Source organism: Oreochromis niloticus, linkage group LG3, assembly GCF_001858045.2.
Source record: "Oreochromis niloticus isolate F11D_XX linkage group LG3, O_niloticus_UMD_NMBU, whole genome shotgun sequence".
Lineage (NCBI taxonomy): Eukaryota > Metazoa > Chordata > Actinopteri > Cichliformes > Cichlidae > Oreochromis > Oreochromis niloticus.
In genome coordinates, this window is record NC_031967.2 from 23865527 (window position 1) to 23878570 (window position 13044).

Consider the following 13044-nt stretch of genomic DNA (forward strand, 5'->3'; position numbering starts at 1 on the left):
ACATGCCCAAATTTAGTTGGAGAAGGTTTCATTTTGAAAGCTTTTATTTTAGACTTGTGACCCAGATTTTCTGACATCATCTGCAATGTCCCCGTGGCTCGCCTGTGCTATCCAAATGAATACAGAGAGCCATGCACTGGATTACCAAAAGTATTCACTCGTCTGCCTTCACACGTATGTGAATTCGAGTGATGTCTCATTCTTAATCCATAGGGTTTAATATGATGTCAGCCCGCCCTTTGCAGGTATAACAGCTTCAGCTCTTCTGGGAAGTCTTTCCACAAGGTTTAGGGGTGTGTATGGGAATTTTTGATCACTTTTGATCAACCCTAAACCAAGATTCCCCCTTCACCAAACATTACACTTGGCACAATGCAGTCAGACAAGGACCACCCTCCTAGCAACTGTCAAACTCAGACTTGTCAATCACATCACCAGATGGAGAAACCTCATTGGTCATCTCTGCTGCTTTACACCACTTTCACTTTGTTATATGCCACAAAACAGCTGACTGTGAAATATTTAGTAGTGAGGAAATTTCACGATTGCACAGGTGGCATCCTATCACTGTACCACTCTGGAGTACACTGAGCTCCTGAGCGAGCTGTTCTTTCTCTAATGTTTGTAGAAGCAGTCTGCATGCCTCGATGTTTGATTTTATACACCTGTGACCACTGAAGTGGTTGAAACAGCAGAAACACCAGCAGGCGATGGCCTCCTCATGAACCTCCTAAAATCTGGAAACAGGGCATCTAGTTTCGAGGTGATCTCTCCTGTGCCATATGTAGAGCTTTAATGCATAGTGTATCATATTTGAAAGTTTCTGTGAGTTTTTGAGACCGCATCATCCGCGTGGGTTTTATTTCCCCACTAAAAACCAAAATAAATTGCACAGTACATTTTTAAACAATAGATTGCAAAAAAATGTAGCAAATATGATACAAAGAATATAGATTTTTATTGTCAGAAGGTGAAATAAACACTCAATTATTTAATGGTTCGGGCTTTAAAGGGTTAATCCGCAATAATCGGTATGCTCTGTAAAACTGAACTGGAGGACGCAGTAAGCAGAGGGTAAATCTAATCTTATATCTTCTGCTGCCAGCTGTTCCTGTCCTCCCACAGTCTGAACAGCTTCATGATGTTCCTTGACTGTTTCAGTGTGCTCTCCTCTCATTACCACATTAATGCATTGCCTGATAATTGTGACTCACTGTGGCTATAGGGGTTTGTTTGTTAGTTCAATAAGGAATGAAAATCAGCTTAAATGGATTTGATGGTTTGAATGTGACAAATCCCACAGAGGAAGACATTCTTTAAAAATCTTTTTGCTGTTGTTCTGGCAGATCAATCCAAAGAGGCGGCAGTTTAAGCCAGTATTGAATTTTTGCATAAACACTACAGGATATCTTGACTTTGTCAATCCCGTGTGTTTATTTAAACTGTAATTGTAGCTCAAATAAATTTCCAGCATTCAACATTTTTACGTCACCATTCTGTCTATTGACATTAAGAATTATTAAATATTTCAGTGTAACACACTATAGACGAGGGGTGCACAGTACAGCATCTGCATACAGTACTGTTCACGCATCATTTCCTTATGTTTTAATAGGGAAATTGGCAATAGGTCCATTGATTGACAGTTTGTTTACCAAGCTTCTAACAACCTGAAAGTCCACATGTATTTTCCAACTCAGTCTGAACTCTCTTTGGCACCTTTGTTGTCATTTCTGTAAGTAGCCTTTAGGAATAATGCAATGCAGTAATTATGCAAATGTACTGTTTATAAGGTTTGGGGAAACCTGCAGTCAGCTGAGACTGAAGAAGTCACTTGGATGAGTGATGAAACGTTTCTCCCACAAAACGCTACGTCCAGATGAACAGATTCAACTTTTGGAGATTTACTTTCCTGGATGATTGAGAATGCATCAAGGCCTTTAGGAATAGTTCTCCAGGCTTCTTGAAGGACATTCAAAGCTCTTCTTTGGATGCTTCTGCCTTTTGTTCTGTAGGCCTGAACAATGTGTTCGTTTGTCTGCAAATGCAACTTTCTTACCTACCAGCGACATAGAAAGGAAGCACGAGAACACTCCTGGACAACCCCCCGTTAGTCGGGCACCGTCAGTCTCTGTGGCGCAATCGGTTAGCGCGTTCGGCTGTTAACCGAAAGGTTGGTGGTTCGAGCCCACCCAGGGACGAGAAGATTTTATCCTTTTGAACATAAAGCATAGCACACACCGCTATTGCCAACTTTGCTTTATACTCGGCGGTAAGCTTGACATCATTGTTTGATTATGCAAAAGTAACAAGCTTTTTTGCTGTACTTAGCGATATCGTTTCATTAAATGGATTTTAAAATATAAATGTATTTTGCCAAAAACGCCAGAATCTCAGGTTAAAGCTCACAAAACTATTTCAGCAACCATCAAACAGCTAAAATGAGAGCAGCTAAACAGATTCTGCACAAAGATAAACACAAAGCGCAGATCGTTCACCTGACGGCACATACACAGACATGCCGTCCGGTGCTGAAAGTCGATAGCTGATACTGATGCTGCAGATTTTAACCTCCGGCAAAAAAGCCTAATATCTGCTGTTTATTGAAATTTAAACATTTTGAAATGATGCCAAATTGCAAAATCCTTACCTGTGTCTCGAATAAAACCTCTGTAACTTTGCTCTGCTTCACTTCAGCAGCATCGGGTAATGTTCGTATGTTGATTCATAGTTTTCTTCCGTTTTTGATCTACTGCAGAATATTTTTAACGGGGTAATCTGCTATAAAAAGACAGGCCAGCAAAATCTCCTTTGTGTTTTTCTATGTTTTATCCTCAGTTACTTTTCTCACAAGTGTCAGCTTTGTTTTTATACGTAGATATAAAAATATGGATATGTACTGAAGATCAGAATTATAATATTTCTGACTGTCTGAGTCAAAATCGAATCGAATCAGGACCTTGTGAATCGGAATCGATCACAGAAATCAGCGACGATACCCAGCCCTAGTCACCAGTGACGTAATCGAAACCATGACTGGAGAAGAAGAGAAGTGGCCTACCTCTAGCCTTTTTAGTCGCATCAGTCTCTGTGGCGCAATCGGTTAGCGCGTTCGGCTGTTAACCGAAAGGTTGGTGGTTCGAGCCCACCCAGGGACGAGCGATTTTTATGCTTGGCAACAAATGATTTAGCTTTTGTGACAAGCTTTGATTTGATTAGATTGATTATGTGCTCTACATTAATATACTACAACATTAAAATATGTCTACGTATATAATTTGGGTAAGACTCGTATGAAAAGTAGCTTATACTGTTTATATTCAAGCAGCCTAATTAACTAAATAACTAGATTTGAGTAAAACATTTTTTGTTACACTAAATATTTATTTTATTTTTCCGAGGATTTAATTAAAGAATAACATCACTTAGTGCTCTCTTAATAAAGCCCAACACGTCTCCTCTAAAGTGCTCTTCATATGAAACAGGAGGCTGCAGTACCAGCTGGTGGACACTTGGCGGCAGCAACGGGCGGGACGTCACTCTGACCTCACAAACATGGCGGCGCCCATTAGCAAACATTGTATTTCCGTTTCTCGAAAAGTGGGAAGTTTTCTGTTTAATTCAGTGTTTATTGCCCAGGCGGCGCACTGTTCTAACAACATGGACTCTCAGAGGCCCAGTAAGGTTTGTCAGCACATTTCTGGCCCCCTGTAAACCTGTGTTTTGTTGCGTGGTGACGTTATTTTACGTGTTTGTGTTAAACATGAGTTAGCGAGCTGAACCCGCTTTACCGGGGCGTCGCCGTCCTACGCAGTTTGCTGTGCGCTTGTCAGGTGGCTCCAGGTGTTTTAATGTCCGCTCTGTCCTCCACAGCTGGAGTTTGCGGTGCAGATGACATGTGAAAGCTGCGGGGAGAAAGTCAGAGCAGCTCTGGAGGGCAAACCAGGTGAGCAAGCACATGTAGAAAGAGCTGCTGATCCCCACTGCATTGTTTACTTCCCTACAAATAGGCCCTGCTGAAGTTTTCTGTATCTTACGCACTTAAAAGTGCAGTACAGACGCTGGTTAACATGATTTTGCATTTCAATATTAAAGTAAAGTCATTACACTAAGCAACAAGTGATGTTTCCGGAAAGATCCTGCATTTTTCTGCAGTGCCCACTGAACTCTAAGGCGGCATTAGTCATAGAGTAGAGACGGTGTCATTTCAGCTGCTTCATCTTAACTGAATGCTGAGGCACTTCCATCAGTGCAGGCGAGTGTATAATGCAGCACATATGCAGATCATGTTTCCTGTTAAGTCAGTCAAACCATATTCAGCACCGGGCAATATACACAACCTTAAAAGAAGAAACATCTTCCCCAGTCAAAAAGGGCAAACAGGCCTACAAAGGGAAGGCGTACAAGTAGTATTGAGACTTGCTTTGACTTGTGATTTGGAGTCAAAGCAAGATTTTGGAGATGATGGCATTTCATATTGAGTGACCAGAATGGACAGAATTAGTAATGAGTACATCAGAGGGAAAGCTGAAGGTTGAGGAGTTTGGTGACAAAGTCAGGAAGACGAGGCTGAGATGGTTTGGACATGTGCAGAGGAGGGATAGTGGATATAATGGACGAAGGATGTTGAAGGAAAAGAGTAAGATCACAGAGGAGATCATGGATGTAGTGAAGATGCATGAAGGTGTTGGTGTGATAGCGGTGGATGTTAATGCTGGGTGAGATGGAAGCAGATGATCTGCTGTGGCGACCCCTTCAGGGAGCCGCTGAAACAACAAGACGATTTTGAAGAGAGAAAAACAACAGCTCTTAATCTCACCACAACTAATAAAACTCTTATCAGGAAATAACATTCATGGTTCTGTCTCCAACAAGTGTTGGATGTTATTAGAAAATAATAAAGCTTTAACATTTTCAGAATAACAAACCAGCTATAGACTACATATTGTACAGATATAAACAAGAAAATGTAGACACAAACCAATAAAAAAACCTTACTAGTACCAGGTTGGACCAATATATTTCCAGAACTGCTTGAATTCTTCGTGGCACAGGTTCAACAAGGTACTGGAAACATTCCTCAGAGATTTTGGTCCACGTTGACATGACAGCATCACACATCCATGATTTGAATCTCCTCCTCCACCACATCACAAAGGTGCTCGATTAGACTGAGATCTGGTGACTGTGGAGGTCGTTTGAGTTCAGTGAAGTGATTCAAGAAACCAGTTTGAGCTGAGCTTTGTGACGTGGTGTGTTATCCTGCTGGAAGCAGCCATAGAAGGTTGTGCACTGTGGTCATAAATATGTGAACATCGCCAGCAACAATACTCAGGCAGGCTGTGGTGTTTAAAGGATGCTCTAGTAGTACTGAGGGGTCTAAAGTGTGGCAAGAAATATCCCTGACACCATTACACCACCAGCCTGACCTGTTGCTACAAGGCAGGATGGATGCACGCTTTCATGCAGTCACTTTCAGCCATGTGATTGGCTGATTAGATATTTGAGTTAACAGGCAGGTGAATAAGAGTATCTAATGAAGTAAATGAGTGTATATTTGCACTGATATAGATCAGTGTAAAGCAGTTAATCTAAGAAAATGAAAATCAGATAAATCTTAGGCAAACTGTTTCTGTCTAAGTGTTGTTAGATTATTCACATCACTGAACGTTCTCCTCAGCTGTTTGCATTCGTGTTATTTTCTGTCTGTCTGTCTGATGATGGTGTTGGTGTGTTTGCAGGCGTGAACTCGGTCAGTATCGATGTCGGTAAGGAGCAGGTGCTGGTGGAATCTGCTCTGACCAGTGCAGAAGTGCAGGCCCTGATAGAGAGCACAGGACGGAGGGCCGTGCTGAAGGGCATCGGAGGATCAGAGCAAGGTGAGGAGGAACGGCAGCAGGAGCTGCACGTGCCTGCGCTGGAGGTATCAGAAGCTTTCCAGTACCACAGCTGAGTCGGATTTATAGTCCTGTTTAATCTTTGACAACTTCTAACTTAAACGGCGTTGCCTCAGGAGGTAGACCAGGTAGTCCATTAATTCTTAAGGCTTGTGGTCTTCATGTTGAAGTGTCCTGGGGCAAGATACTGAAGCCCAGTAACTGGTGTGTGAAAGTGGAAAGACTGGAAGAGTGCAAGAGTCCATATACCAAACTGTAGACTGTGTAGGCAAAATACAGCTGATTAAATGATAAAATCTAATGTGAAGCAGTCTGATCACAGCCAGCCACTGTGATGTGTTTGTAATTTATTCTAATCTCAATCCCAGTTTGTCTTTATTAAAGAGCTTAGAGCTGCACATATGTATGCGTTATAGTAGCCCCACCGCAACACAAGTAAGTGCTTCACCCTCTCTGTTTTTCCGTGGCAGATCTGGGTGCAGCGGTGGCCATGTTAGCCGGTGCCGGATCGATTCAGGGGGTGGTGCGTTTCCTGCAGCTGTCTGAGGAACGCTGCCTGATTGACGGGACCATTGACGGGTTGGAGCCCGGACCCCACGGCCTCCACGTTCACACGCTGGGGGACCTCACACTGGACTGCCTCAGGTTAGACCAGCGTTTCATACCAGGTTCATCAGGCCGGAGCATCATGTGGAGTGTGAAGGAGATGGGGAATAATTGCTGATTTACACTTTTCCTAAGCTCAAACCTGGAAAGAGTCATGGTTATGAGTCTCGGGCCTTTTCACACCTATAGTTCGTTTACTCGGGTTCGAATCAGTTGACGAGTTTGTAAACTTTTAGCTTTTCTCTGCGGTTTGGTTCTTGCAGCCGTGAGAGTGATGCTGAGAATACGTTTCACCGTGCTTTGTTCTGTGTGGTCTGACCTGTGATGTGAAAGAACAAAAAACAGGGTTTGTTGTACAGAGGCAAGCGATGACCTTCAAAACTCCCACGCATACATACAGGCTTATGTTACCGCTGTCAGTTTTAATTATCTCATCTGTGTCTCTGAGGGACATTGTATACTGTTGTACCCATGAGCCTCAGCTCTTATTGCCTTGGAGAAGACGGCAGCGAGAGATGAAATTATTGTGTAATGTAATTATGGTTTTAATTAAAAACAGTGCTTTTGCGGAGTTCATCTAAAATCCAGCTGATTTAACGTGTTAATGGGACAGTGTGTCATTTTAAGCTTCCACTTGCCGGTTTAGGCTCAGTAATTCAATTAACCGAGTGGATATTGACAGGCGGCGTTAACTGTTGCTCACAGGCGTGTAGCTTTAGTATTTTTATTCTTTGTTGACGCCGTCCTGCAGAGATGTAAAATGCATCGAACATCAGGGGGAATTAAATACGCTCGTGTGAAGTCTTAGTCGTCAAACTCACAAATGAGAAAACTGAGGGACAGATCCATCCATCATCAAGTCCCTCACAGCTCTACCTGTTTTCATTATTTTCTGCCTTATACACTCACCAGACAGTTCATTAGGTACACCTAGAATCCCTTTTTCCTTCAGAGCCGATCAGACCAGGCAACATTGTTCTGATCTTCTCTTGTCCAGTTATAGTGACTCTGTGTGTAGCCTCAGGCCTGATGTAGACTTGTGTGGAGGATCTTTATGGAGCCTACGATGTAACCCATGTTACAAGTGGTGGACATGCTGAGATTTATGCTTGTGCTGGTGTATTACATGTTAACTGCCATGTGGTCATGTAATGTAAAGCTAACCGATGGAAACAAATCAAATGTTGCCATTGTTTTCCTCCTCGATCCTCGTTCTTTGTTACTTTTGCTATTTTAGTAACTGTTGCCTTCTTATCAACTTGAACCAGTCTGACCTCTGAAATCAACAGTAAGGCATTTTCTCCCACCGCTCACCGGATGCTACAATGTTACAGTGGTTGATGCTTATATTAAAGTTGGCCAAAGTTTAAGTAGGAAACACCCCGGACAGGTCGCTAGTCTGTACCAACTCCAACAGTAACATTATGGAAGGTGGAAATGATGATCAAGGATCCCTTTTATACAGAGATGCTCAAACTAATTTATGTTCCATATATTTGATTCCCATCATGCTCTCCTTTCTCTGCAGTTGTGGAGAGCACTATAACCCCTTTGGGAGACAACACGGCAGTCCAGAGGACTCCGACAGGGTACGGTTAAATTACTTCTTTAGCTCTCTCTAAAATAACCTCTCCATACATTTTCATAAGTAGAGTCTATTCTGTGATCAGCAGTGCTAGGATCCTTGTGTCATAAATTCAGACAGTACCTCCTTCTGGCTTGTATTAAAATGTCAGCGGAGGCCAAATGCGAGACGCGATAACCCTCTCAGATTGCCAAACACGTCCCAGAGGAGCCGTTTTGGGCTCTTCTGCTTCAGGTGCTAAATTTTAAATGAAGTGTGTGAAAGAGTTGTAACTCTGCCATGCTGTTAACTCCTTATTTTTTCAATAGTTTTATACTTAAGCGTACGTCATGTGGTTAAGTGAAGTTTTCACAGGCACTGTTTTGTACACAGCATGTCGGCGATCTGGGAAATATCATCGCTGGACCAGACGGGAGAGCCTCATTTAGACTGGAGGACGGTCAGCTTAAGGTAACACACAGAGTTATATTTGGCACTCGTACTTAGCCACAGGATATAGAGCTTAACAGCGTGCCTTGGTCTGTTTGCTCGCAGGTGTGGGATGTGATTGGTCGATCACTGGTTGTGGATGCAGGGGAGGACGACCTGGGTCGAGGAGGTCACCCTCTCTCCAAACAGACTGGGAACTCTGGAGAAAGGTGGGTGTGAAGGTGGTTTGTGTTGAAGATGTGTAGCTTCAGGCTGGTTTCCAGTTCAGTGGTGGATTCACTTTTCTATATATCATAAAACAGCAGTTATCGGCCGTTTTCATCACCCATCACTGAAGCCAGTTTTCTTCGACAACAAGTAAATTATTTACTCTGTACTTACTGTTTACTGTTGGAAAATCAGCAATTATTGCTGAAAAACAAAGTAACCAGTTAGCATTAAAAAAAATTGTGCTAATTTTGCTCACATTTTACGACAGTTTGAGCAAAAAACTCCAGGATCATCCATCCAACTAGTTTCCAGCACCTATGTGTTCGGGTCACGGGGAAACAATCTAAGCAGAGATGCCTCCGAGACCTCCATCTATCAGCAACTCCCTCCAGCTCTACTAGGAGGACCCTGAGGCATCACCAAGCCAAATGAGAGATATAATCTCTCGGTTTGATCTGGGCTTCCTCACACGTTGCCTAAAAGACCTCACCTGGGAAGCGTCCATGAGGCATCCTAGTCAAACCAAACCACCTCAGCTGTCTCCTTTCAATGTGGACTCGCAGCCTCTCTACCCCGCCTCTAAAGGAGATCCTAGACATCCTTTGGAAGAATCTCATATCTGTTGATTAATCACAACCCAAAACTGATAGCCTCAGGTGAGGGTAGGAATGTAGATCCGGCGATAAATAAAGTAGCTTCGCTTTCACGCTTGGCTCTGTCTTCCTCACAGCAGACCAGTAGAGCGTCCATGTGACTTGGAACTTCACTGGTGACAGTAATTCATCCCAAACTCAGAGCGGGCCCTCCTAACTCCACTGGCTGAGAACCACAGCCTCAGACTGGGAGCTGCTCGTTCTCATCCCAGCATCTTCACATAGTTTTCCAGCCTCTGCTTGCCAGAGCTGAAACATGAATTAATGAATGAAGTCATGATACAAATCTTTTTTTAGCAAATATTCGTACTAGCAAAAACAGATTTTTGACAAGCTCTGGATCAAATCTAAGCTAATGAGGAAGTTTTGGTTCAAAGCAGGAGTACGTTGGTAGTCCGTGGAAAGCTCCAGGCTATCCGTCTACCTCCAGAGAGCGTCTGTTGTCAGATGGGTGCAGTATCAAAAATATGTGGTACAGCCAGTCTGTAGCTTACTCGTGCTGTTGTTGTTTCATCTGAACAGTGAAAAGCATCCACTGCAGCCACTCCCTGTGCTGCTCAAGCTGTACTTTTGTATCTTTGATGGGTTTTTCCACACTTGTCCCAGTCCTGGTGATCTCCACTGTCACTCCCTTCCCTGTTCAGGCCCACTTGTCAACAAATCAGCATTCAGACTCCACCCACCCCCACAAACCACTCCTCTATGACTGCAACATCTCTCCAAACCTGTGTGAGAGAGAGAAACCCCACAAAGCAGCTGGACTACACCACCTGTCTCCATCCACACCTGTCTCCAGAGTCACCTTCAGCACCTCAGTGGAGACTTGTCATGTGCCAGCCTGCTTCAAAGCCTCCACCATTACTCCTGTGCTGAGTCCATCCTCACCTCCATGATTACCATCTGGTGCTCAAGGACAGAGGCTGATGGCAGCGTGGCATCTGTTCCACCGAGAGGGCGATTCGGTGCAAACAGCCTTCTCTTCAAGACCCTGCATGCCTCCGGGACCCGAGGCAGGCAACAAAGATGGCTCCTGTCCCTCCCGCATTGGTCATAGAGTTTTTGAGTCGTACCATGTGCCTAAAATAATATTTGCATATCCAAATGACATGTGTATATAAGAGCTGTTATTTCTGTTATTAGTAACGAGAGGAGGAGAAACAGATTTGTCAGACTGCTGTAAATTTCCTGGCCACCTGTAGACTGTCTGCTAGTTTTATTAAAGCCCTCTAATATTAAACGCTCTACTCTGCAGCACTCGAAGCTTTATACAACGTGCCTCCATCACTCATTCACACCCATACAAGCACTTTTTTTTTCGCCTAAGTGCTTTCTAACATTCACACTTCAGTGAATGCATCGGAGAGCAACTTAGGGGGGTCAGCATCTTCAGTATTTTGCCCAAGGATACTTTGGCATGTAAAGAGGAGCAGCCAGGGATCAAACCACCAACCTTCTAATTAGCCGACGGCTGCTGTAGCTTCTGAACTACTCTTAATAGCTGGGTAACTCCTGCAGTCTGTCAGTGTTACAGAGGTCATCCGCACCTTTGTTCAAGACCAGGAAATGTTTGTTTTCACTGACTGACTAGTGTTTGATTACTGCCATCGCCCAGTTCTGTGCCAGTAATCCTTTCACCTAGATATCAGTCATGGCCACAGCACTAACTCAGTGTTTTTGTGATTAATTAACTCAAAACTTAAATAATGAAAAGTGCAATGTGATGTAACACTGGTATCAAAATTATTATTTCAGGCACTCTAAGTTGGTCAACTATAGGTATTTAAGGTATTTTAAATTTCTTTGTTCTTTTTTGTTTTGTTGTTTCTTCCCTGTGCAGGCTGGCCTGTGGGATCATCGCCCGATCGGCGGGACTTTTCCAAAATCCCAAACAGATTTGTGCCTGCGATGGCGTCACGCTGTGGGAGGAGAGAGACCGGCCAATAGCCGGGAAAGGTCGGAGCAAGAACAACCCGGAGACACCGGCGGCACACCTGTGAACCTCTCACAACTCTGGACACTGATGAGAGTTTGAACAAGGGGGACAAAAACGTCTTGAAGAGAAATGCAGATTGTGTTTCTCGACGGAGCGTGAGTGCCGACGCGAGGAAGACGAGTCCTGAAGACTGATGACCAAACGGCAATGAATGGACTTAATTTCATGAAAATGTTCTTTGTGATCAAATCAAACGCTCTCTGCAGTTGCTGTTTAATGTTTTTCTGAGCGTTTTAAACACGTCACCTCATTAACAGGGTGTCTGTGAATGTTTCCTCAGCTTCAGATTTAATATCTCTGTGCTGCCGTCCAGTTGCCGGGACATATGAGTAATTATATAAGCCTCTCTAAAACACTTGTCATCTCCACATATTTGAGTTTTATTAAGTAAAAATAATAAAGAGGATGTAATGCGGAAGATTATTATGATTGCTCATAGGTGGGTCACGAGTAATGATGTTTTTGGTTTGTTTTAAGTGGAATATACAAAAAGTTGTTGGAAAACCAAATCAAATCCTGAAATTCCAGCATCTGAGATGTGTGTGTTTGATTTTAAAAGTATTTAGAATAAATCTGAGATGAAGGGGGAGACCGTCCCTCCCTCCCTCTGTGATTGACTCTGCAGGAGAGTTTAAAACGAGCCCAGGAGGGAGAGTGAAATTCCTTCCAGAGTGAAAGGGGTGAGGAGGGGGGTTTAAACAGTGACAGAGGGAGTCCTTGAAGGATTGTGTGCTCAGCTGTTTTTCTTTCCAACATGGAGCGTGAGGTTAGTGTTCCTTTATCACTGCTGCAGAGGACTTTTGAGCCACACAGAGAGGGCAGCTGACAATCTCAGACACCCCCCCACCCTCTCCGTTGTCTTTTAGGAAATTCGGACGGGTGAATCATGAAGTTGTCCTAACTGCTGCTTCTGCATATACCTCAGCCACATGGTGCACGGTCTGTGTCTGTGGCACATTTTGGATTGATTTTTCCCCCAAATCGAGCATCTGTCTTGTTCTGCTGATGCTCGAATAAGCTTATTGAATTTCCCAGTAAATGTTCTGTCATTGTCTCTTTCTGTTTGAAGTGGCTGAGCTTTGAATGAAGACTCATTGTTATAGCTGGACACCCAAAAACTGCTGTATTTTTTTTTAATCTAATGTCAAAGCAGCAATCACAAATCCACGTTTGATTTACAGCTAAATAAATCAACACAAGTACGGATCAATTAGTGTGTCTTTTTAATCAGGACCACTAGTGCTGTGTGATACTGTAAATACAGGGCCAGGATTACTGATACTGATACCGATACTTTTAACCTATAAAGGCAGCTTATGTATTAGGGAGCAGTGTGTTATTTATGAGATGAATCATCATCAATTTGCAAAATCTGCACACACACCAGTGACCTCAAAACACAGATTTTTACAATACACAATAGTTCATTGCCACATGCTTCAAATGTGGGTTTTGGCGACCTGAAACATAAATGTTTCTGAAGCAACTTCTGTTGTTTAAATTTGCTATGGGCTATAAATAAAATAATACAGTAGGGTTTTGTACACTTTCCCCTAACATATATACACACCTCCACCCAACCCACCACCCAACTAATAATAAATAAATACACAACACAATTCAGTGGGCTGCATACTCAACAAATAATACGTAAAAATATCGATCTCATCA

General features: G+C 43.1%; 1 protein-coding gene and 2 non-coding genes across 4 annotated transcripts; all 3 read left to right on the plus strand.

The window, feature by feature from the left end:
• Positions 1–2127: 2127 nt before the first annotated feature.
• Positions 2128–2201, plus strand: trnan-guu (transfer RNA asparagine (anticodon GUU)). The gene has a single exon. It is a non-coding gene; the product is annotated as a tRNA-Asn (tRNA).
• Positions 2202–3084: 883 nt separating this feature from the next.
• On the plus strand, positions 3085–3158 carry trnan-guu (transfer RNA asparagine (anticodon GUU)). Its single transcript has one exon. It is a non-coding gene; the product is annotated as a tRNA-Asn (tRNA).
• A 348-nt stretch (positions 3159–3506) lies between these two features.
• On the plus strand, positions 3507–12095 carry ccs (copper chaperone for superoxide dismutase). 2 transcript variants are annotated; one of them, XM_005453169.4, is made up of 8 exons: positions 3507–3684; positions 3874–3946; positions 5742–5879; positions 6368–6542; positions 8032–8092; positions 8461–8538; positions 8623–8726; positions 10025–11156. In XM_005453169.4, exons 1-8 carry the CDS (start codon positions 3556–3558, stop codon positions 10251–10253), a joined length of 987 nt encoding a protein of 328 aa, XP_005453226.1. In that variant the 5' UTR covers positions 3507–3555; the 3' UTR covers positions 10254–11156. The 2 variants fall into 2 exon arrangements, with proteins under 2 accessions (XP_005453226.1, XP_003447593.1); XM_003447545.5 differs by lacking the exon at positions 10025–11156 and adding an exon at positions 11218–12095 and having other exon boundaries at positions 3514–3684.
• The last annotated feature ends 949 nt before the right edge of the window (positions 12096–13044 follow it).